This window comes from Periplaneta americana, chromosome 9, assembly GCF_040183065.1.
Source record: "Periplaneta americana isolate PAMFEO1 chromosome 9, P.americana_PAMFEO1_priV1, whole genome shotgun sequence".
Lineage (NCBI taxonomy): Eukaryota > Metazoa > Arthropoda > Insecta > Blattodea > Blattidae > Periplaneta > Periplaneta americana.
The window spans coordinates 107,871,641-107,897,302 of NC_091125.1; the positions used below are offsets into that span (position 1 = coordinate 107,871,641).

General features: G+C 34.2%; 1 protein-coding gene across 2 annotated transcripts; it reads right to left on the minus strand.

Moving 5' to 3' along the window:
* Positions 1-2,393: 2,393 nt before the first annotated feature.
* Positions 2,394-24,973, minus strand: LOC138706370 (2',5'-phosphodiesterase 12). Of its 2 annotated transcripts, XM_069835564.1 has the most exons (9): positions 24,579-24,969; positions 23,624-23,745; positions 19,955-20,094; positions 17,196-17,358; positions 14,471-14,603; positions 13,808-13,963; positions 11,099-11,213; positions 6,908-7,059; positions 2,394-2,682 (listed from the first exon to the last, which is right to left on the minus strand). In XM_069835564.1, the coding sequence occupies exons 1-9, from the start codon at positions 24,639-24,641 to the stop codon at positions 2,569-2,571; spliced, it is 1,158 nt and encodes a 385-aa protein (XP_069691665.1). In that variant the 5' UTR covers positions 24,642-24,969; the 3' UTR covers positions 2,394-2,568. The 2 variants fall into 2 exon arrangements, with proteins under 2 accessions (XP_069691665.1, XP_069691663.1); XM_069835562.1 differs by having other exon boundaries at positions 23,624-24,973.
* Positions 24,974-25,662: the final 689 nt, after the last annotated feature.

Genomic DNA, 25,662 nt, shown 5'->3' on the forward strand with positions numbered 1-25,662 from the left:
TTGGTTGTCTTCTTCAAGTTGAGATGAGCTTTTATTGTTTGGTAATTTAATGGGTTTTCTGGTTCTAAAGAAGGAGGTATGGTTTTCATATCACACTTCAGTTCTTGTAGGTAATTGAAAAGCAGATGGAGAAAAGGGTTGTTGTTTAATTAACTGTCCGAAGACAGGTCTAAACCTCACAAATGATACTAACAAGGCACCACTTATGAGGCAACTAGGCCAGGAGATAATGGGGTAGAGTGACCAGTTCCTTATCCCCTTCATTGCATACATCACCCACTAGCTACATATTACACTAGTCAGACTTCAGATGCATATAAACAATTGTTCTTTGTCTAACACATATCATCAAGTGAGATTACTGCTGATCATAGACTAATAAATAACAGATAACAGATGTACATATCAGCCAGAACCTCAATCAGAGGAAGAGATAAGGGTATAAGTACCAAAAAATTAACATTAACAACTGATACCTGTATCGCTCTCCATGGACTCAGCTGATGGAGTTGCACCATCTACTGAGTTTTGTACCAATTGTGTAGTATAATTCTTGCACTTCTATTTGACGACACTGTATAAGCATGAGGCCAATATCACTTTCCAAGGAAAAAGTGAAAATTTAATTTTTTGGCACTTACACCTTTTCCCTGTCTGCTCTTCAATTATGGATTTTTGTAATCAGTTCCCCCCCCCCCCCCCCCGTTTTTAGTATTTTATAATGCTGTTCAGCTGTATGTCCATCTTCCCTACTCTATTGCTGTTTTCTTCAACATTAAAATTCTGTCTTTAAATTTATGTTTTTACGGCATTTATTGTAATATGTAACTGGACAAACAATTGTTTTGTAAATATTAAAAACAAATTAATCTAATAGGGACTCTCTTCTCCTGAGCTGATATTGGCTTTTAACTGATAAGTATTTTCAATTAGTGCACTTCGTGTATTTATATGCCAGTAAATACTACAACAGGATATTGTAAACAAGTGAGATTTTGAACCAAATTGTTTTCAATATTTTTACACCAGAGGCCTCCACAATCGTTATTTGGTGACGTCTGTTAACAAGAGCTGAGAATGAAGTAATGGCATATAGAGTTATAGATATAGATATATGGCCTGGATATAGAGTTTTGCCTTTATTTATCCTTACTCAGTGCTTTTTTTTTTCTAGAGAAAAAAGTGGTGGAACTCTGTGTAAAATTTACTGGAGCAGATGGGAAGATGATTACTGCCAAGTGAACTGGAAATTAAAGGTCTAAACGGAGTTCAGAAAAAAAAATCATGTTAAAAACAAAATTAGTCATTTATTTTCATATCTTAATGCACCTTTCAGAAAGAATACAAAGTAAATTCATGTTAATATAAACTTACTCAATTTTGGTTGACAAAATAATAAATTGGTTTGCAACAAGGAAATTACTAAACACAGCATAGCCATGTCTTCAGTATTTTCTTGTTTCCTGTTATGCTCTTTCTTTGTGACTTGATTTTCAGCATGATGGCCTTTTAGCAACCAAGATTTAGAGTTGAAGTTGATCAAAGGAGGCCCAATAATTCTAATAAGAAGCAGATTCCTTATGATGTTAACTATGGGATGATCTCACTGGAGAGACAATGAAGTTGATTTGTGAGAAGCCTCACAATATATTGGCAAAAAGAAATTCGAATATTCTCGTTTCCATGATGAAGAATATAACAAAAAAAGTTCCGGAATAGCGTCCCAGCACATTCCGCTAGAAAGAAAGCACTATCCTTACTTATAAACAAAAGAATATTTTACATGTACAATACATCTACTACATGGCATCAGTGGTATTACTTCCTCATCTGGTGGAATCCACACTTAGATATTTTCCCACCTAAAAATCCACAAGATTTGCACTAACAATACTAGAGGCACAAGCTATAAAAGCACCAAGGGTGGCCAATGACCTTATAGTGGAGCATATTACTAACAACTGGCCATTACTGTCTAGGTGCTCATTTACATAGTATAAAACATATATTCATCACCCTAGTGTACTCTTTGTAAGGACTCAAACTCTGTAATGAATAAAAACTATCTAATGAGGTGCATAGCAATTAAGCAGATACTGTATATCAATAAAACTTACAACATACTGTGGGACGTTTGAAAGAAAATGGAATAAATTGAAGCCTTGAACATTGGCAAACAACTACTTTAATAATTTAATGCTCTTGAAAAGTAAAAATATTTGCACACAATGAAACTAGGTATAAATCATGTGGAGTAATTATCCCACAATACAGTGATTTAAGAAATGAAACGTGAATATTTTCTGGGATTTAAAAGAATAAATGGCTCTGGAAGCATGCAACACCTGTAATATTTCGGGTGAATGGGAGTTATCTTAAGAATAAAATGCATATTTTTATGATAAGTAGATATATTTTAACTTTTACTTCACAAGACAAAGCGAAATAATCAATTAAATCCATTACTATTATTATAGATAGTTTCATTAAACAGTTATTAAGCAGAACATGATGTTATAATATAAATCTCCCTCTATTTCTATTTCAATATGTTGCTTATAAAATGATCTAAACATGTTTCCAGCACAAGTCTGCAACTAATGCAAGATGGTCAGATGGAAACACTACACTGGGCAGAGCTGTATGTTGCTGCAACTCTTCAACACTTGGTAAGGGCACAACCTGTAACATAAAAAAATGTCCAGACAATGTGCAGTGTTACTTTAACCTGCAATTAATGAGATTTATTGCGTAGTGGCCAGGCAACCACCAATTTGGTTTGCTAAGCATCTCATACCAATATTTCATACAATGATGCAGTTTCCTAACGTACATGTGTTAACACAGTAACTATCTGAAACACATGCAAGAAAGTTAATATGTTTAACTGTATTATGTATTCCAGTATTGTGTGTTATATTTCCTAGTTCTGCAGGCATAATTTACAGCAGAGGATGTAAGAGAATGAATCTGTAGAAGTAGGATTGTCCAATTCTTGATCTTGCTCCAAACGTCTGTATTATTCTGAGCAGGTTCTTATGTATTGGAACATATGCATTATATGTAACAGTATTGGTTGTTGCATATATGCTAGTTTGACTATTTTATCCACAAGTTCACTGTTTCTAATGTTGATATAGCTAGGTTTCAACTGAAATTGAATTGATTTCTATTGGTTAGATAGTTCTTGTAGTATCTGAAATATGTTCTGAAGTGAGAAAAAGAGAAAGGAAGAAAGATGATAAAGTCTTGTTCAATGTTCCTTATTAGTCATCCTCAGCTTTCTATCGGATCTAAGATTCATGGTTTCAAACCATACACCCAACACTCCATGTCATTTGCTATTCCCCTTACATCAAGCAGACCAACAGTGACAGTAGCCCAACTAAACTAGATAAAGGCTTCAACAGTTTGGACACAATATACACACCACTAGTGTTGCTGGAGACTTTCATGGTAAATATATAATGGCAATATTGATATGATATTCAGGAAGAGTAAGATAGGAATGCATTATTATAACACTGCAACCGGAATACATGATATTGAAAAGTACTTCATGATATTATGCAGTTGCCATTATTTCCACAGATTCTGTACAGGTTGGCAAGAAAAATTTGCGAGTGAAGTTACTGTGAATGGAAAGTGCCAATAAGCACAGTTTTCACACGGTCATTTGATGTTCAGATTTTAAAGCATGCACATAATTTAAAATACCCTACAAAGAACAAGAATTTTCTGTTTTTGCCTTAAGGCAAGGGCAACCTGTGCTAACAATTATGTTGCCTTCCCAATCCTTGTACATGCCAACCAATCTCAAGTGCTGTAAGTTAGTTCTTATGTTGTTTATTTAGTTATTTATTTGTAATTAATTGATTAACTAGTGGACTTACTCGTGTTAATTATGTAAGATTTGTGCGGCTTACAGCTGTTTCAGTGCTTCATGCACCATCCTCAGAGCCTACTAGATCACGGCGTCATCTCGCATTTCTCTGCCTGTTATGTGGGTGTGTTTGATTGTTGAAAGGTGTTGAAGAGTGGAGTCAAATAGTGTGTGTGTACTGAAATTGATCTGTGTGTTGAGAATTTGATCGGGGTGTGTTTTAGTGTGTTTGTATATTTCGTATTGTTCTAGTGCGTTGAGTTTTTGGTTCTTGGGTTGTATGTGTAGGATTTTCATGTCTGTATTTATGTTATTGTATGTATGGTTAGCATTGGTTATGTGATCGGCATATGTAGATGTATTGTGTCCTCTGGTTATTGCTTTAATGTGTTCTTTGTAGCATGTTTGGAATAATCTGCGGCGAAAACATAATACGGCAGAGAAGTTATCCCCACCCACATGAAATGTGCATTCGATACAACACTAGCCTATCACGTAGAGTGTGTGGTGAGCTTGTAGGGGAAAAGTGGAAAGGGGTCGTGGGCGGAGCTTAGCGTTCGCCGTATTACGTTTTTACCTGATCTGCCTGTCTGTCCTATGTAGAACTTATCGCAACTATTACATGTGAGTTTGTATACACCTGTGTGGTCATATTTATTTGTTTGTGTTTTTTGTGTGTTGAGATGTTTTTGTAGTGCGTTTTCTGTTCTGTATGTTATGTTGTATTTCTGCTTTCTGAATGAAGATGCGATCTTATGTGTGCTTTTGTTTTCATCTGTTAGTGTGATGTATTTCTTGTGTTTGTGTTGTGTTTTGCGTGTTTTTGTGTTTGTTACGTTTTTGTTTTGTCTTTCTTATGATGTTGTCTATTATGTTTGGATTATTTATTTGTATTTGTTTATTTATTTTCAGTCAATGGCAAACGAAATTATATGACGGCCTTATGTGAGGGCTGCAATGAAATCAGGTCGAAATTATTTGAATACACTGTGTCCCTTTACTAGGCAATTCACTGTGCATTAAACCTTACTCTTTGTTTAGATTTACATAAAATTTTCTTGAGATTAAATGTGCAGGTTTATGTATGAAGCTGGTGGAGCTGGTGGCAAAGATTGTTGTTGCAGACTTAATCAGGAAAGTGCTATGGATGTTTGAGCAATTCCACCAGTCCAGACTGCAACAGTGCACTCAAAGTAGATTTCAGCTTCAGTATGAACTATGATGTACCGAAGTACATATGATAATTCCGTGCAGAAATTCTGCATTACCTTATGGTGAAGAATGAGTAGAATGGAGAAAAATTCTCTCCGGCACCGGGACTCGAACCCGGGTTTTTAGATCTATGTGCTAATCCTTTATCCACTAAGCCACACCAGATTCTAGTTCCGATGCCGGATTGAATTCTTCTCAGTTTAAGTCCTACTTCTCTGTTACCCTTTGGTGTCAGAAGAGATTTTAGATAAGTTGGTTCGTGATGGCGAGGAACGATCGAGTCAGCAGAATGAAGTATGGAAGGAATTAAAGCAAACATCGGAGACTAGACAGCTGATGGACGAACGTGACGACCGAGCAGGACCCAGTCAGGAATCTACTGAGCCAAGTGGAAGTGTAGACCGAGTAGGAAATTGCAGTAACACATGGTCTAGCCTACGTGAGTCAGCAAGAAGAAGAAGAAGACAAGAAGCGGAATCAGGTGTGCTTTACGGGAGATCAAGAAAAGGTGCAGTTAGTGTTCAGAGAAGACGTCAGGATGCGAAAAGTATGATGGGTGAAGAGATAGTGATTTCGTCACCACAAGGAAGTATTTTATCGTTGATGGACACATTTAAGGGCCAAAAAAGTTATAATCTTAGAAGTTGGTGCATGAGCGGTAAAAAATAAATAAAAGGTCTGAATGAAATTACAACAGGAAGTTTGGTGATTTAATGTCATAAATCGTGTTTTAATGTGATGAAAATGTGTTTAGGGGATCATAGATATAGAGATCAGGTAGGAAGTTATAAAATTGAAAGAAAAAAAGGTTGGGAAATTAAAAAGTAGCTAGTTAATAAATATAGTTTCCGATTGAAGTTTAGTGTAAAGAAGTAAATCTTCGAAAGTGAAGTAGTGAAGTTATGAAAGATGATCTTTGTGATAGTATTTACAATTTTCTATGATTTTTTCTGAGTGTTGATTGTGGTTAAGGAATGAATGATCAAACTAAAGTGAACTAGATACTCATGTCAAGATTTAATAAGATTATAATGACGTGTATAAGGTAAAAAAAAAAAAAAAAAAAAAAAAGATCCCAATGAGTATAACCGGGTGAAGTGTTACAAGTTAGATGTAATGTAGAAAGACGGAATTATGTATAAATTTAGTTAGCAAGATTAGAATGCTGAAAGGAACGTAAGTGTGGAACGAACAGATGGTGGACATTTAAGATCAATAAGAAGAAATTGACTGTTTGGAGTTAAGTTAATAGTGGGAGTAGAAGAGTTATTAGTTTAACAGGCTGTCGGGATTGCATGCTAATTGTAGTTATATTAATAGAAAATTATGGTGAAACCTGTATACATAAGTTTTGGTACACCATAACTAATATAAATGTTGATGACAAATAAATATCTATCTATCTACCCTTTGGTGTCTATCCTCGTGTACTGTGTGATAGAATATGAACAATATTAAAAAATTTTACAATATTTTTTTAAAAGTTTGTTATAACTTATTCTTCTTGTTCACATTTTAAGTATGAGTTGTGTTCGTTCTGCGAATAAAGGTATATTCTAACCATTACAAGTACCTTACGTTTATTCTAACCATTCTAACCAGTAAGCATCTTAAGTCCTCCCTCTTTCACACTTGATTAGCCATAAACAAGGTATATCTAGCACACACATTACTCTCAGACCTCGAACACCGAAGCCTAATTAAAGGGCACTATTGATGACTTCGATGCCCTTTAGCGGTGAAGGATAACATTTACAGACATGGTTTATTATTTATGGGCATATATTTGTAAAAATGGAATTGCCAACTAACCTGAGCAACACCCAGTTGATCATGTTGATAAAATATATAATCAAGACAACCAGCAAAGCCAACTGTGTAGTTTGTAAATTCTGGTGTTCCATATGCACTGCAGAGTAGAAGTGAATGTGACAATGACACTGATTTCACTTCTTCTTCTTTGTCTATAAAAAAATAAATCATAATGAAACTATTCATATACAACTGCCAGACATAGCCTACATATTATGTAACTGGAATTAGAGGTGTAGTTTATAAATTATTTCAATCATACTTAAGTAAAACAGAACTATGACGACGGAGAGTGATGATTATACTAGTGGAAAAAAAAAATTGGGGTTCCACAAGGGACGATTTTAGGACCTAGTTTATTTTTAATATACATTAATGATTTATTAAATCTAGATTTCAAAAATAGTAATGGCTTCATATATTCATATGCAGATGATACAGTAGTAATATGCATTGGTTATTCCTGGGATGAAGTTTATAAAAATGCTAAAATAGGTCTAAATTTCTAAATTCAATTGTTTTTATTTTTTTTTTCTCCCTGTAACATAGTTCTAGCAAGCTTATATTAAATTAATTTTCATCATTTTATTAACTATCTCAAATCTCAAATTAATTATAATTGATTGAATTAAATTAGCTCATAAATTAAGTTACTACTTTACTTTATAGATTTATCTAAATTTAAATAAATATGTAGTCTACTAGTCGTTAACTTAACTGAAGAATATTGCTGGAGAACCTTTTAAGTGTAGTGTAAATATTCGTAATTTAAATATATATTATATTGATTAAGGCTGGTTGAGTGGAAGAGAAGGCCTTACGGCCTTAACTCTGCCAGCGAAAATAAAACATTATTATTATTATTATTATTATTATTATTATTATTATTATTATTAAATATAGTTAAAGATTAGCTTAATTTTAATTATATTTCGTTAAATATTAAAAATACAACATTAATTCCTTTCTTTTTAATATCTATTGGTCAACAATCTTTGAATTGTAGTAATTCAAGTTTAGTAATCACTTGTAAAATATCTGGGCATCATTACTGAACAAAATTGGAGAATGCTGGGTTTGCAGTGAAAGACCTGCCCTTGGGCAGAAAACTATGAATGAATGACCAGAAACAGGTCTATCCTATCTCCAGAAGAGTACCTAATAAGCCCCAGGACTTGCAGCATTAAGCCCTACATCAACATCAGAAACTGGTACTACCTAAATGACTTCACTTATGCATATTTTTAACTACTGCAGATGACAGATGAAATGAGAGAGAGGTGGGGATCGAACCTATTACTTAGAACCAAATTACAGAAGTATCTAATTTCTCACACCTTCTATTCTGTAGGTGAATTTATGACATTCAACAACGCTGCATTAAGTATTGATACTAACACCTTGTGTTGTACTAGTATATTGTAAAACTCTTCTGCATATGAGTCATTCCATGTCAAATCGAACACCTAAGAAACATGACAACTTAATATTTGCTCCAATTTTTTTTTATATATTCTATTGATGAAATTAAATAACCCATGTGTAATTTTTTCGGGCTGACACAATTATTTAGTCATTTATTAAAAGTTACATTTTCCGTAAATTTGATGCAACATATTATGAAAATGGTTATACTGAAGATTCTATAAATCGTAGAAATTTCGTATTTATATCATTTTAAAGTGCAATAATTGCAGTATTATATACTAATTTTTAGTGTTCAATCAAAATATAAAATGGGCCCCTTTTAGGGGGTTATATTTTTTAAATACGTTTTCATATATCAGGGACTTACTTCTAAAAAGGGGAAAAAATATCATTATATTCTTTGAAATGTTTTACGTAGAACTGCGTTGGTTTTAGAACTCTATTCGAATCAGAAGTCACTGTGCAAATAATTTACTGATGGTGTATTCGGGTCGGAAGGCTCGGATTGAGTGAGACCGCGCCGGAGCATGCAGCTGCGATAGTGAGTAATACATTATCAGTGGTGTGGTGTTATTTTACGTAAATAAACAGATAACCTCTAGTTCTAAAAGCACGTAATATCCCTTCAACACTTAGCAGTTTCCCTTTAATTTATCTAACAATAATTCCTAAATCTTTCGAAGTAGGTATCGTGTTGTGTTGTGTGCATGTCAAATCAGCAACCTGTATACGAAACGTGACCATTTAGTATTTGCTTAAATCTTCTAAAATATGTTGTGCAGATAAAATAAGAGGTCTGTAATTTTTTCTGGGATCATACTTTAAAATTTTACTATTTATACTCTTTTAATTATATGACAAATTCATCCACGACGCAGTATGAAAATGCTCATTGTTAAGATTCTATGCATCATAGGCGTTGAGTGTTGGTGCCATCTGAAATGGGAAGAAATGAACTATTATATTAATTCTTTTAAGTATAAGTTGAAATACAAATGGGGTTGTTTTAGAGGGTCACTTTTTAAACATAACTTAATATTTTTTTATAACAGCTTACTTTAAAAACGCAAAAAAAAAAAAAATATATATATATATATATATATACGTACAATTTATTATATTTTACATAGAACTACGTTGGTTTCAGATTGATTTCGAGTAAGAAATAACTTTAAAAATAATCTTTTGAAGATCTGTTCACGGTGCGCCAGTGGTGCTATGCATACTCTATCGAGTGACAATAATCTGACTTTGGACAAAAACATTAGAAAAACATTTCTAATATTGCTTTTAAATTTTTTACCATTAGTGAACACAAAAAACATAGCAATATTTTCTACTCAAGGTACCAACAAGCAAAAGTGGTGCGAGGTACCTTACAACTTCATTCTTTCGTTCCACTGACAAAATCTCAGGCCATGATAAAGAACTATTCCCTTCAAAATGAGAGCAAAATGGTGGATATTAAATAGAATTGATATTGGTTGTAGTTGATTAGTTTTAAAAGTCCAGTGTTGTGTAAACTGTAGTTATTTTCACAAGTGTATATTTTACAAAAACAATATTTAAATACAGTACTGTGTTATGTAAATTACGTAAAAGAGTGATATTCTGACCGTGGAACAGTGTAAAGTGGTCACACTACTCTCATCCGGAGCTGCACCTGCACATCATCTTGCAACAGTACTTATGCAGCCTGCGACCTCAAGACGCGCAGCTTGGTGAGTCATTTAATTATTCTTCAACGGCTCGAAGTAGAGTTCTGAATTTTTTAAGGCGGTTAAAATAATTTCAAGGTATTTAAGGATTTTTTTCTGTAATTTTAAAGTAAGTCGCTGCCATTAAAACATATTTTTATACATTTAAATGCTTTTTAAAACAAAGTTAACAAACTTATATTTTTATATTATTATGCGAAGAATAAAGTGTGTACTGTCACCTTCAAATTGAGACAAAGAGCAAATCTCTGTGATGATTATTAGTGGAGATAATCACGTTTAACAATAATGATGTGCGACCTATTTCAGAATCTTTGATAACACATATCTACTACAATAATCGATATAGACAACAATAATAAAACCCATATTTATTTTTTCAATCCATAGAATGTGTAAAATTTGTTTTATCTAAATCGGAGACATGAAAGTCAATTCCAGGCTAAATTTGTGCGATTTGACGTGGAATGACTCATATATTTCAACTAGACTGTGACTATAATTAAGACTTTGTAGTACTATTAAGATTTTTTTGACATGTTCCACATACTAACTGTGAAGCGATGTATGAATACCACAGAATGTAGATAACTACAATACAAGAAAATTTGAAAGGAAAGAAGCTTAAGAACAAATAATGAGCAAACTGCAGCTGGATATAATAATATAATAATAATAATAATAATAATAATAATAATAATAATAATAATAATATTTCTTTCGTTCAGTCTCCACTCATATGGAAATTATAAAAAAGAAATAAATATTACATATTCATAAGTAGCAAAATTTCCTATCTTCTAGTAGGTACAGATCATATCACTTAAGATGATATTCGACAAACATAAAACTAGGTTCATATAATCCAAAAGACCAGAAACCAAACCCAATTTCAATTCACTGATAACCACACATATTATTATGGAGCCAAAGTCCAATGTAATGAAATCTATTATATATAATTCAAATTCATAGGACAATATTAATTTTTAAAACATATAAAAATTACAACACATATGCAAGCCTTGAAATTACAGTTACTTACTGCTGGACCAATCAATGCTATCCTCAGATGCGTGTTGTGTTGTTATGAGCCTGTATACTCCCCACTCAGGTGTGCTGTTGAAGTCACCACAAAAGACACATGACACTCTTCTCTCCTAGATATGAAACAAATATGCACTGTATTCACATTCTATTACTTATTTACTGGCTTTTATGGAACCCGGAGGTTCATTGCTGCCCTCACATAAGCCCACCATTGGTCCCTATTCTCAGCAAGATTAATTCAGTCTCTATCATCATATCCCACCTCCCTCAAATCCATTTTAATATTATCTTCCCATCTACGTCTCGGCCTCCCCAAAGGTCTTTTTCCCTCTGGCCTCCCAACTAACACTCTATATGCATTTCTGGATTCGCCCATACGTGCTACATGCCCTGTTCATCTCAAATGTCTGAATTTAATGTTCCTAATTATGTCAGGTGAAGAATACAATGCGTGCAGTTCTGTATTGTGTAACTTTCTCCATTCTCCTGTAACTTCATCACTCTTAGCCCCAAGTATTTTCCTAAGCACCTTATTCTCAAACACCCTTAATCTATGTTCCTCTCTCAAACTGAGAGTCGAAGTTTCACAATCATAAAGAACAACTGGTAATATAACTGTTTTATAAATTCTAACTTTCAGATTTTTTGACAGTAGACTGGATGATAAAAAGCTTCTCAACCGAATAATAACAGGCATTTCCCATATTTATTCTGTTTTTAATTTCCTCCCGAGTATCATTTATATTTGTTACTGTTGCTTCCAGGTATTTGAATTTTTCTACCTCTTCCAAGGGTAAATTTCCAATTTTTATATTTCCATTTCGAACAATATTCTCGTCACGAGACATAATCATATACTTTTCTTTTCGGGATTTACTTCCAAACCTATCTCTTTACTTGCTTCAAGTAAAATTCCCATATTTTCCCTAATCGTTTGTGGATTTTCTCCTAACATATTCACGTCATCTGCATAAATAAGTAGCTGATGTAACCCATTCAATTCCAAACCCTCTCTGTTATCCTGGACTTTCCTAATGGCATACTCTAGAGCAAAGTTAAAAAGTAAAGGTGACAGTGCATCTCCTTGCTTCAGCCCACAGTGAATTGGAAACGCATCTGACAGAAAACTGACCTATACGGACTCTGCTGTACGTTTCACTGAGACACATTTTAATTAATCAAACTAGTTTCTTGGGAATACCAAATGCAATAAGAATATCATAGACAAGACTGATGCTGTAAAAAAGTAATTATTCAATGTATGAATGATACGGATATTGTTTATTGTAAGTAATTTCCTCCTAAACTACACACACCACACAACCATCACAAAGCAACTGGCAGGAATGGCATTAGACCATGTTCGGAGTTCTATTCAACGTTCTCGCAGTTCCTTTGAATGGTGTCCACGTCATCAAAATAAGAGCATTCCAGTAGTGCTTTCGGTTTTGGGAATAAACAGAAGTCAGTATGAGTGGGGAATTTCTCAAGTAGCGATTTATAACCCTCTCATTCAGTATTTATCCTCATTCTGTTCTGTATAATGGATGCTGTGCTTTCAGCAATAAAGTTTATGGTTTGCTAATGACTGTTTTGATTCCTGGACATACTCCACATTACTGTCTGGTAACTGCAATTGGTTAGACTTCTCACCCAGTTGAAAACTGAATTTTGTGAAGTGAAATAATTGTAAAACCAGTGGGAGCTTAAAAAATTATTTTTGTGAAAAAATGGGTGAAGTATGACCTATGTTGATTGGGTCCCTGGGATGAATGTGTTTACTGTCCAGACTGCTGTAGAATAAAATAACCTTGAAATGACTCTGTCAGTGAACAGGACAGTAAGAAAAAACTGGACGAGGTAGTCCTTACCTCTACAAGAGCAGGCAATCATCTCTTGTTGACATATCAACATTGGGCAGTGCACCTTCACTTTATTTATCATTATCGTAACTGAAAAGAAAAAAAAAAATAGTGCCTATTCTCTTCATGCAAAAGGAATTACTATTCCAGTCCTCCTTTATAACCTTTTTTTGTCACTGGGCAGTTATTAGAATAAATCTCAACTCACCAATGAAGAGAATAAGCTATCAATACGTTTCTCCTGATCTGATGTTGACAAGTGAAGCAAAAGCAAACTAAAAGTTGATATTTAATTTTTTAAACAGAGATGAAGTCTGTTTCTCCTAGTTCCTTCTTCTTGTTCTCTAACACAAATCCTCCTTTTTTCATAGAAACATCATGCTTCTGTAGCAGCTGTAGCTGTGCTTCTGAACCTTTCATTTACAAATACTGATTGTCCCTGATTTATATTTCTCGCTTGATGTCTCTTCCAAGCTTTCTAGAAATTATGTTAATGTTTCTACAGGTCTAGAATGTTAAAACATTGATGCCAGGAACCCAAACAATATGGCATATATACTTCGTTTATATTTCACCAAAATAAATTGTTTTTTAACTTTCTCTAGATCTAAGAAAGTATATTACATCATAAATTCAGTTTTAAACTCACTAAAAAGCCTAAACAATTGCAATTCTCCCAAGTAATAACAAGTGAAGAGATGAAAAATAAATTATATGTCAATTGTTATTAATATCTCATAGAAAAATATTTACCTTACCTAACAATAAACCAAATATTTTGAGCCAAGGCAAAATCGTCACCTATATTTGAATAAACAGTGTTGATTTCACAATTAACTTACCTGTGCAGAAGCCTCTGCTACCAGATGCTCTAGATACGTAAGTGTCATACCAGTTTGTAATAGTCTTATATGGTCTGCATCTGGATGAAAGTATTGATGTGTGTTAGCTACAACTAATCTTTCATTTGGATTGTCTACACTGTCCAAAACCACAAACTGAAATAAAACGAGAAACAATTCTTATTACACATGTTTCCAATTTGTATGACCAAATCTGCCAGGGCAAAACTTGCATGTAAGATTTTAGAATTTCAGGTATTTATTGTGTGTGATTGTTGTATTATTTATGTACATTTACATGATTTGGTTACAGTAATAATAACATATGAGTTAGAATAATCGTATTTAGGATGTAATTATTCATTTAACGTCCACTTTTAAATTGCAAACACAATTATTCAGATAATTATGATATTATTAAAAACTGTCAAGAGAATATTAATGAAATAGACCTGTAGAGGAAACTGATGCAAGCAGAGAATAGCCACTACATTTTTAGTTCTTTCAAAGTGTCATTACTTTAATGTTCAATTAATGAGCCTCCTGGGACGAAAGTACAATTACAGGGGAAAAATGTCACAAATTTACAAATATTTTTGTATTTCACAAAGATATATGTATATGTATATATAGACATATATATATTAAAATTATAATACTGACTTGTGAGCACGTTGTTCTGTCTGTGATTCGACTTGCAAGTGCTTCATTCTCTTTTATTTTATCCCAGAGTTCAGTAAACAGTGGATTTGTTCTCAGTTCTTCTGCCAGGTGGATGTTATGTGAATCCACGCATCTAAAAAAAAAAAAAAAAAAAAAAAAAGAGATTATAAAATTGCGAAGCTGACCATGTATTTATAAAAGAACAAGTCCTATCTGAACTACAAATGTGAAATATAATAAGTACTGAAATCAGTACACGTTAATTTCACAAGTTACAGATGCATAATATTTTATTTCGTTTCTCAACTTTGTATAATAAATTATTTATCAAATCGGTAAACTTGTTCCAATGCCTCCAGATACGGTCAAACAAAAACGTTCCTGAATTCTTGTTAGCTTGACAGTGTGAAGAATCCCAATCCTGAAGCAGACACACCTATGTGGCAAATTTCATTATCTGCTGTATTACAAGATGGTAAAAGAGGGTTCTGGCTATTAGAGACAGATATCTTTTATATGTTATAAATTTATAATGCAGCACCTAATTATCCTAAAAAATTTACCACGAAATTATGAACCTCTTACCTATGAACCTATAATCTCTATGATAAACACGATGACTTTACATGCTCCAACCATGAATGATTAATATATGCTCAAAATGTTCAATAGTTCGCACTTTTAAACCAATTTATCTATTCAAAAGTTCAAAATTATCTCATGTAATCCTAATATTAAATAACTTCAGCAAGTCAAAGAAGCCAATTCATATAGCAACTACGGTTATTTAACTATTCCAATCCTCTACACCAGCGGTCATCAGCATAGAGCAACCTGGGATAGCGTCTTTTACCCACTGAGAAGACAATGTAGTATGATGCATTCGTAGCTGCTGGTGGCTATGCTCTCTACCTCTTCCTGCTGCATGACGGGGCACAACATGTTGCTCCACTTACTCTTTACCCATTTCAGCAAGTGCTGACGACCATTGCACTACACCTTTACACATTGAGTGTTCCGACAAAGAATTACGTCCTTCTCTAAGTGTGGGTGAGGAGATACATACAAGTTTCAGATGTCCCAAAAAGTACAACATCTGAAATGCTTACTGCACAGAAACTGTAAGAGCAACATTAATTATTTATTTACAGTTGGACAGAGGACATATGTTGTTTCTTAACTGGTTAGACCAGACATGTACGAAGTGAGGGGGAGGGGGCAGCAAAAATGGCCATCTTTACAGATCTCAGAGTGGCACTGCAGTATGTGTCAGGGCTCAATGTGTCAGTGTGACTTGAGATAAGGAGCGAGAAGTGCCTCATCCTGCAGCTTAAAGACAATTTTATCAGTTTATAAAAATACCATTTACCAAGAGTTACGAGACCCAGTATGTGACAGTAGTAGTGAAAATTTAAAATATGTCCAAGAAATTCGGAGCAAAATACCATCACAACTGGCGAAATGCACTAAGAGGGATGGCTGAGTGCACAAGGATTCAGAAAAGACCACAATATAATTGTCGGAAGATGAACGAAAACTAGAGTACAGGGCCTGTTTGAAGTGGAAATTTGCTTCAATGTGTAGTGAAAACACAGCTATTGTAAATATAGGTGGCTTTGACATGATGTCATATTCAAATGTTTCTGTGATTTCAGTTATTGTTTTGATTTTCTCCTAGCATTCCCCTTGTGTGATAGCACCCACAGGTAGTTAGTTCTATGTAATCTTTTTAATTTTTAGTATGCAGAAAAGCAATTTTATCGAACTGTTATTTTAACTGTAAACATTCATGTTCTTATTCAATTTTTTGAATTACTAATTTTATTATTTAACTGACACTATGTTTAATACAAGAAAATGATCAAGAAGAAAGCTGTTACAATAGTTACAGAGAAAATGAATAATTTAGATTACTTTTTCAGGAAGACTATAACAATAGCAGCAGCAGTGGCGGTGGCGGTGGCGGTGGTGGTCGCGGTAGTGGTAGTAGTAGCAGTAGTAGCAATAATAATAATAATAATAATAATAATAATAATAATAATAATAATAATAATAATAATAATAATAATAAAATTAATAATTAGATCTGTTCACTGGCTAAAAATTTTGATTGGTTAACTGGTATCACTTTAATCAATTAATTAAGTGCTGGGCAACTTTCAGTGCTCAGATTCATTTCACCGGCATTATCACCTTCATCTCAATCAGACACTAAATAACCTAAGATGTTGATAAAGCATCGTAAATTAACCTACTAAAATAAATAAAAAATCGATTAATTAATAGGTTAATAGAATTTTAATCGATTTTAAACAGTATTTGTAAGTTTGAATACAAGCATTTAATATCATTTTATTATAGTTACAGATGCTATATAGGAATAGCTTATCTACGATATCACAACAATTTATAGTTTGTACACATGGAAGTGTTGTAAAAACATTGTGTTTGTGACACTATTTCCTGGATCATCTACTGGAGAGTTACATTTCATATCAATGACTCCTCAATCTATACTGAATTTCAAGTACCTTGTTAACGTGAAATAAATATTTATTAAAATTTAATTCAATGTGAAGAGGTACATGGTTGTAAAATACAACAAAATGATAATTTGCTAATGTACATAAATAACGAAGCCCTGAATGAAAATTAAATTTTCATTTTTTTTGTAGGCCTAATTGACAAACAGTAATTAAACTACTCTTCGAAACATTTAACTTACCTAAACCTTGATTTGCGAAATATACATGCTAATCCCTCTGAAACAGCTCCACCCTTTTTACTGAATATTCCATCATATCCTATTGATGACAGAATAGGATTGAGGTCATACTGAAATACTTTGGAATCTACTTCTTGCAGACAGATTATATCTGCGTTGTAACCTGTAAAATATAATACATCAAAACATACAACAAAATGAAGACGAACATCTACAGTAATGCTAAGCAGAAGTGACAGGTGGGCAGAGAACTACCCTCATCAGGTTACCTTTCCTCACCAATTTCACATCTACTTCCCAGTTCTCCATTTCCCATGTTATTAGGGACAATAGGCTAAGGATGAAGTTTCGGGCAACATGAGCTGTGTGGTATACTCCCTCCTCCATAGGTTTTTGTGAACAATTATGTCTATGTTGCTGTTGAGTGAATGTCAACTCATGTGGGGAAGTAAGTGGCAATTAGCAAAGTAAAGAAAAAGAAACAGACAATGAGTAGGCATATATAGAGAAAAGAGAGAGCGAGAGAGAGCTGCTGTTTCTCTCCATCCATTCACCACTTAAAATTAGCCCCAGTATAGGCAATGTCAGGGGCGAAGCGTGCTATGAGACATTGAGACAGTGTCTACCCAACTAGAGTGTTAGTTGGGAGGCCAGAGGGAAAAAGACCTTTGGGGAGGCAGAGATGTAGATGGAAGGATAATATAAAAATGAATTTGAGTAAGGTGGGATATGATGATAAGAGACTGGATTAATGTTGTACAGGATAGGGACTGATGGTGGGCTTATGTGAGGGCGGCAATGAATCTCCGGATTCCTTAAAAGCCATAAGTAAGTAAGACAAAAATGTTGCTCCTTCATGAACTGTTTTACCATAATTTGAGTCAATCTCAATCCATAATAACAGAGTTTTTTTTACATATGTTCTTGGACATAAACCTGTGCGTCCATAAAGTTTCTTTAAAATATTTTAATATTTTTCTCCTTATGAATTCAATACAAAAAGTAAATTCCCTTTCTGATGAAGTAATCAAATCTTTCCTTTAAAAATAAACTTAGACTTACAAAAAACTTCAGATAGTTATTTTTTCTGTTCATACTGTCCTTGTGAAAATTTCCTAGGAGTACCTATAACATAACTGTTCCCACTTGTTCATTTCCCTCATTCGCTTTTTTTTCCTACTTTCCAAAAAATATGTTCTTAAAGATTTTATTATCTGTTCATTTGTAATTTCTTTATATTTTGGCTAATATGATTTCATTACTAAAATGTACCATTCCTTTGTCATAAATCTGCATTCACTCTAATCTGTCTTAACATATTGTGACAGCCACGTGAGATTCGATCTCATGACTGGCAGAAGAAGGGCTAAGTCGGCCGTGGTTCGGGCAGGTTGCGCGCGGATCTGCTTCCTGGGGCATGTGCTGTGGCGTAGAGAGGAGAGGGGAGAGAGCGACCGCGGCAGAGAGGAGAGAAATCCAGATTATTCAAGAATGCTATCTCTGGACACCCAGGGAAATTTCTAGCATTGTAGTTTAGTTATAATACGACAAGCGAGTGAACTTGAGCAGCAGTTTAGTTAGTTGCAGTGTTGTTATAGTCAGTGGACAGCAAGCCAGCCAGTCTTGTGTAGCAGTGAAGCCAGCTTTGAGACCGAAGTTCGACTTGAGTTGTGTCCGTAACTGTGGAGTCGGAAGTCCTGAGTTTGAGTGCAGTGGACCGCAGTTGGGGTACCTGAGTTCGAAGTTGAGCGGATTGTCTCTGAAGGTCTGGGGTTCGAGATACTGTGAACTCGAGTTACTGAGTTAGAAGAATTAGCCAAGGCAAACGAACTGTGAACTGAGAGCTGACAGTTCTGATTTGTAAATAGTGCTTTGTGAACATTAGTTAAGATTAACAGTTCATTGTTGTTCTCAATAATCCAAGTAAATTGTCATTGTCGTCGGTGGAGTGCAATAACGAATACTGTGTTACTGTGTGGAGTGGAAATCCCATTGTTGACAGGAGTAGAATTAAATTGTAGAAAGTGATTATTATTGTTTTGAAATAAAAGTTACATTGTTGAGTTGGAATAAATTTACAATATGCTTCAGTTTTTTCTTCTATTTTGCCACATAATATACATCTGTCATTTTCTATATTACTCCTTAAAACCTTTCCACACTCCTGACCCAGTTTATGCAAAACTAAATCTAGCATTTCTGTCGCATATTGTTATATATGGTTCTTGACTCCATACAGTTTTAAGTTTCCTGTAATTTTGTATTGAAGTTTTGTTATTCATGTAACTAAAAATTTGTTGTTTTTCTATATTGTTACACCTTTGTCTCATAACATTCAAAACATTGTTTCCACTTTCATGATTTTTTCTCCACAGTTGTCTTAGTTATCAAGTTTATTTTTCATTGCAATTCGTTACCAAATATCTATAACAAATCTTAACAATCTTGTTATCTTCTATTTTTAAAATTCATGCCTGTTTTAGCAGAAGATTAACTGTAGTTGGACCACCATAGTGTAAGTACACGGTATTGCCAAACCTAAGATCATGGCTATGTTCCAAAGAGCAGTGGCCAAATCTAGACAGAGCCATTGTAATGGTATTTAAGCTACTGTCTGAAAGTGCTGTCATGTTCACCAATTAAATTTAGCACTTTTACATGGGCTAAAAACATTACATACTTTTAGAGTGCAAGTTAAATGTGTGTAATTAAATTAATAACTACAATAATATGATCACTTGTCATTAATTTAAACTTACCAAGTAGCTCTTTCATGATAAGCTGCTTTCTGTAGTCTATACTAAGTGCATATGCTGGACAGTATGGATACAACTCTTTGCGTGCCACATCTGAATCAGCATATAAATCAGCAAGAATGTTGTATGATACAACACGAAATCTAAAACAACAGATAAATATTATTTAGGCCTACATAAAACTGCCATATGTCTAACAGAATTTTAATACTAATTAATTATTCTGTAACATGGCAGGCAAGTCAAAAAAACTAAGAGAGACAAGCTCAGATTAGATCACATTAAACTCGTCTTGCAGGTGAGTCTGGGTAACATTCAGTATTTTCTTTTATCTCAATTTAACTTAAAATACTAATAACTTACGTAAGTTAGTGTGCAATAAAGTACAAAATTTATCTTTCCTCTTAGGTGTCGATTTCCTGTGCCATTTACCCCACTGCTATCATGAACTAATAATTTAACAATGATGTCATTTAGTAAATATTACAAAAAGAAGAGAACTTTTTTTTGGAGGAAATGGTAATACACATGCTGAGCTGAGGAAAGTTGCAGAATGAATAGCACATGCAAATTTGGAAGTTTATGCAACAAAATCCTGAAAATATGCTATATGTATGCACAATAGTCTATTATATGCAGAAACGCCTGAAATATGCAAAAAAAAAAAAAAAAAAAAAAAAAATGTACAATTAACTTTTCATAGGCCTACTTATTCCTCATCACAGAAGTTCAAAACATGCATTTGCATATGAATTCTGCTGCTCCTAATCAATGTTATTTAATTTTCAGGCATGTGACAATTTGCCATTCACCTTTGATAGTGTTCTGCCCAGCATTCTCCATTTTTCCTATTTTCTGCCTTCCTCTTAGTCTCCGCATATATATCTTAATGTCGTTTATCATCTGATATCTTCTTCTGCCTGAACTCTTCTCCCATTCACCATTCCTTCCAGTGCATCCTTCAGAAGACAATTTCTTCTCAACCAGTGATGCAACCGATTCCTTTTCCTCTTCCTGATCGGTTTCAGCATCATTTTTTCTTCACCCACAGCTTCATTTCTTATTCAGTCTGTCCATTTCACACGCTCCATTCTTCTCCATATCCACATTTCAAATCCTTCTAGTTGCTTCTCTTCACTTCATCGTAATGTTCATGTTTCTGCCCCATTTCACACAGCTGTCATTTAGCTCCAATAACATAGGCCTATCTCTTAGTATCATCTCTTCTGCTAACAATGCCATATCATCACCAAATCTTACGCATTTTATTCTTCTTCCTCCTACTATCACTCCTCCCATGTTCTGAACACAGTTCTTCCCTAAATCCTCCAAGTAGATGTTGAAGTGATAAACGGTATCCTTGATGTACTCCTCCCCCTATTGCACTTCCTTTTGACATTTCTTCTCCTAACCTGACTGTGACTTGTTTCATATATAGGTTACTGAACAGCCTCCTCTTTTTCCAATCCACGCCAATTTTCGTTAGGGTCCCCAGCAGTTTATTCCAATCCACTCTGTCAAACGCCTTTTCTATATCCACAAATACTATATACACTTCTTATTCTTCTCTAGGTATCTTCTGCCAATTTTTCATAGCAGTCCAATTGCATCTCTCGTACCTATTCCCTTCCTGAAGCCAAACTGCTCTTTTTCCAACTGTTCTTTTATCTTAAAATATAAATGTCGATTCAGTATTCGCAGAAGAATCTTCGCCGAGTGTGATATCAGGCTGATAGTCCTGAACTCGTTACATTTCTTGGCATTATTTTTCTTTGGTATTGGAAGCAACACTGGCTCTGTAAAATCTTCAGGCCAGTCGTCTTTCTCATATATTTCGTTGCATAATGATAGAATTTGCATTTCACTAATTCAATGGGGATTCTATCAACTCCTGTTGCTTTTCCATTCTTCATTTTCCTAAGTGCTAATTCAACTTCTTCCCTTAAAGCTGAAAATCCTTTTTCGTCTTCTGATACGGCTGCTTCGTCTTCTATAGCAAAGTCATCTGGATGATTCCCTGTCTTATATAACTAACTCTTCTACATATTTCGTCCATCTGTTCAGTATTTCTGGTTTGTCTGTTATTTAATTTCCGAATTTGTCTGCTTTTCTTATTTGTGAAGTTCAAACATTTTACTTCACGGTACATTAAATCATATCTTTCCTTTATTTCTAGATCCTCTACTTCTTTACATTTCTCTTTCATGTAGTCTTCCTTCGTCTTATCAGTTTCTCTTCTTAGCAGTCACCTTCTTGCTTCTCAAATGCTGTATAACATACATTTTCCCATTTACAGTTACATAAATTTTCACAATGAAGATGATATTGTCTATTCATAATAGATTCAGGATCATAACATAAAACACATTCCAGTGACTGCAAGATGAAAAATTGATATAGGCCTAAGTAGATAGACAGACAGTCATGAATACACCTCGGATTTTAGGCTCATTTGGCATAGGCTGAAACATACATTCTTTAATAAGTATACCAAGTTTTAGACACTACCGTCACTCTAGAGTTTCTTGTGCTGCATATATTTAGGGATTTTTACATAAAATTGTTGTAGTCTCTCTTATTGCAGCATAAAAATCCGAAGTCTAGTCATGACCCACAGACACCTGAAATGTTGCCACAGCATTCCTTCTTGGTTATCTGGTACAAATGATGTCTTCTATTAAAATCTTCCAAACTTTTCCTTGAATCGTGGTTTCAATGTTATGAAAGGAATCTTCACTAAATTTTCAATTAGGGTACCTAATGATTCGTTTAGTGTCATGATATTGAGTGAAGGATTTGTAATTAGTTAAAAGGTTGTACCCTTTTTTGCCAGAATGTAATTTCCAAACAATCCACAATGAGATAGTATCTAGTGAATAGCTATTCTCTAATCTCTGGTCTGAAGAACTTTAATTTGCTGTTGAATCAGCTTCACTTGGTTTGCCTCAGGCTCATGAATTTTTGCTATTGCAAGTCTGGAGTCACGAGAGATTACAGCTTTGTGGAAATTGCTATGGAAATTAAGTGCAATTCTGATGGCTTCAATATACCTAGCTATCTTCTTCAAATTGTGTATGATATAGGCCTAAAGTTTGGCTAAAACTGAAAAGATTGCTATACATCCTTAGTCCCACATTTCTCTCTGTCTCTATGAGATATCCACTAGAATAGATGTGAATCCACTTTTTTTTAGGTAGGCCTAACATTAATTGCAATTGCTTTCATTAATTTTTCATGGCTGTCTTCCTCCCTAAAATTTCATATTAATTCTTGTTTACATTCTATCAGATACGCCATTATAAATCACTTCACATCCACAATGGCTTTGATAGTGATACACTAAGGTTTGATGAGGGGTTAGATAAGTGACAGGCCAAGATCTGCAGCAGATAGTCCCCGAGGTCTGTGACACAAATCACCGGGGTTATCCCAGTAATTTCATACGTGCTACAAAATGGTGTACTCTAGCTTAACTTCCACCTACAAATTTATCAACACGTGATATAATACCACGTAATGACAAGAATGTTATATAATGTTTCATTCTTAGGTACTCTGAAGATGAACGTGTGAAGTAAATTGCTTTCAAATGTTAGCAGCTTGTCTCAATTGAAATGTCTAAGTTACTAAAAAATGTGCAAAATTCAAAATACTTCCCTTTATGACACTTACGTTTCTCCAGAAAGTTGTTCCTTCGTAAATGCATGTCTCGATTCAAATGGACACTCTCCTGGACCTGCCTCTACAGGATTTGTTGACACAACATCCGATGTGGGGCCTTCTACGCTTCCTTTCTGAGGTGCACAAACTAATTTCAAATGGCAACCTATGTCACTTATACTTGGTGTATAGTAATATCCAGAGCCAACTTCTACCCAATTTTCCGGTATATTTTTTCCTGGAGTAGTACTGGTATTTTTATACCAGCAAAAATTGCATTCTGTTATGACTGCAAACAAAACTTCTAGTTTTGTAGGATACGCAGGAAACCCTGCCATTATACTACTTGGAAGTGTAATTAAACTAACCCATGGGGCATTCAAAACTACAGAAAACTTTGATTCTAAAATTTTAAGTGACAACCCACTAACAAACAAAACGTCCTTACAAATCAGGTCGCCCGGTACAATCTCTTCTCCACGTAGTAGGTTAACATGAATTTTATTATCGGCTGTCTCTTCTCCACTTGCAACTTTTTTTTTCTTCTTTTTCTTATTTACACTTCTTTCAATATTGGCAGTCACCCTAGCTAAAAAGTCATTGACCTTTTCAGATAATTGTCTACTAAAATTGAACTGACGATCTACTCCTAGTGATTCATTTTTAAACTGAAATGATACTTGAAACTGTTCTGCGCCATCCAAATAACGAATATATGCGTTTTGCATCTTAGAAGTGGTCTGCTGAAAACTGCAAGATCTTAGAGAATACGTGCTTATTAACTTTAATATTGTATTACAACGCATCACAGTATCACTTTCCGACACAACAATACTGTTTTCTTACGAAAATGTGAACTTTCATCAATATGTTACATTCAGTATAGAACACATTCCTACGAGTGAATTTGAATTAAAAAAATGAGGTTATGTTATTTCGTAGATAGCAAAATAATTCAACATCATACACAGTTTAATCCAGTCACTGGATCACTTCTGTGTAACATAAATATATCATTTAAAAACTTCATGTTTAACTAATTTATATCATAACACATCTTTTCTACAATTCGCAGCCTTTAATAAATAAATTATACAAGTAACACGTCCTGAATTAGTGCTACCAACATGAAGAAAATTTCCATTAGGGATTATTACAGAAAAAATGCGAAGAAATATGACTTAATATGGACTAATAATTTTATTTTACAAAAAAAAAATTCTCGCACTTATCTTCACTGTACATCGCAAAGAATCATTCTGATTGTCTCTATGAATTGCTCAGACATCCGACACTCAGATGTATAATGTTGTCACTTCTTGTCTGGTTTCTATTGTTTGTACTTGCGAGTGCGACTCTACAGCCGTGACCCTGAACTATATCCAGGAGTGAGATTGGTTGTAGCGTTGGGCGAAATAGTTCATTGTCAAGAGCTAGTTCGTTCGTTCCCGCACACGAACTTGAGTCGTTCAAATGAACTAGTTCGTTCATTTTACAAATGAACAAATAGGAACTAAGTAGTTCAATATCGCACAAAACGCACATTCGTGCGCACTTCGTTGCCAGTATCACTAAGTAGTGAATGAAATCGTCAACAGATGGCATAGCAATGTGTTCTGACCTAAAGATATAGTGAGAGAATAGCGAACATAACCTTCTTTCTCTCATTTCCTCCCTGTCCCTTCATATAAAGCGGACAACTAGGACAAAAAAAGTCTCCTTGAAACACAACTTCTCCCTTCCTTATTGCAGATAAATAACATACCAACCGAGCTTTTCTTGCAAGATAATATTTTAATCGATTATTTTATGAAATATTAAGACAGAACATCTACACAGTGTTGCCAATTCACTGCTGATTCTGACAGATTTGAATTTCATAAAAGCTGGAAAATATGCTTATATGCAGTGAATTGTAATTGTATACGTTAATTCATGCACAAAACAGGTATTTGTCCCAAATGTGTTAAAATAGAAGAGGGATTCATCTGCTGGCTGAATGCTGTGTGAATTATGTCAAAGTTCTAAGTTTTTTTACAATACATATTGAC

Bases quoted from the DNA above. Each gene is read 5' to 3' on its own strand.
- LOC138706370 (XM_069835562.1), bottom strand. From the start codon at position 24,417: ATGCGTTGTAATACAATATTAAAGTTAATAAGCACGTATTCTCTAAGA. The intron at 20,095-23,623 runs GTAAGTGTCATA...CTGTTGTTTTAG, and splicing joins GAACAACTTTCTGGAGAAAC to ATTTCGTGTTGTATCATACA. The intron at 11,214-13,807 runs GTAAGTTAATTG...TTTCATATCTAG, and splicing joins TAGCAGAGGCTTCTGCACAG to GAGAGAAGAGTGTCATGTGT.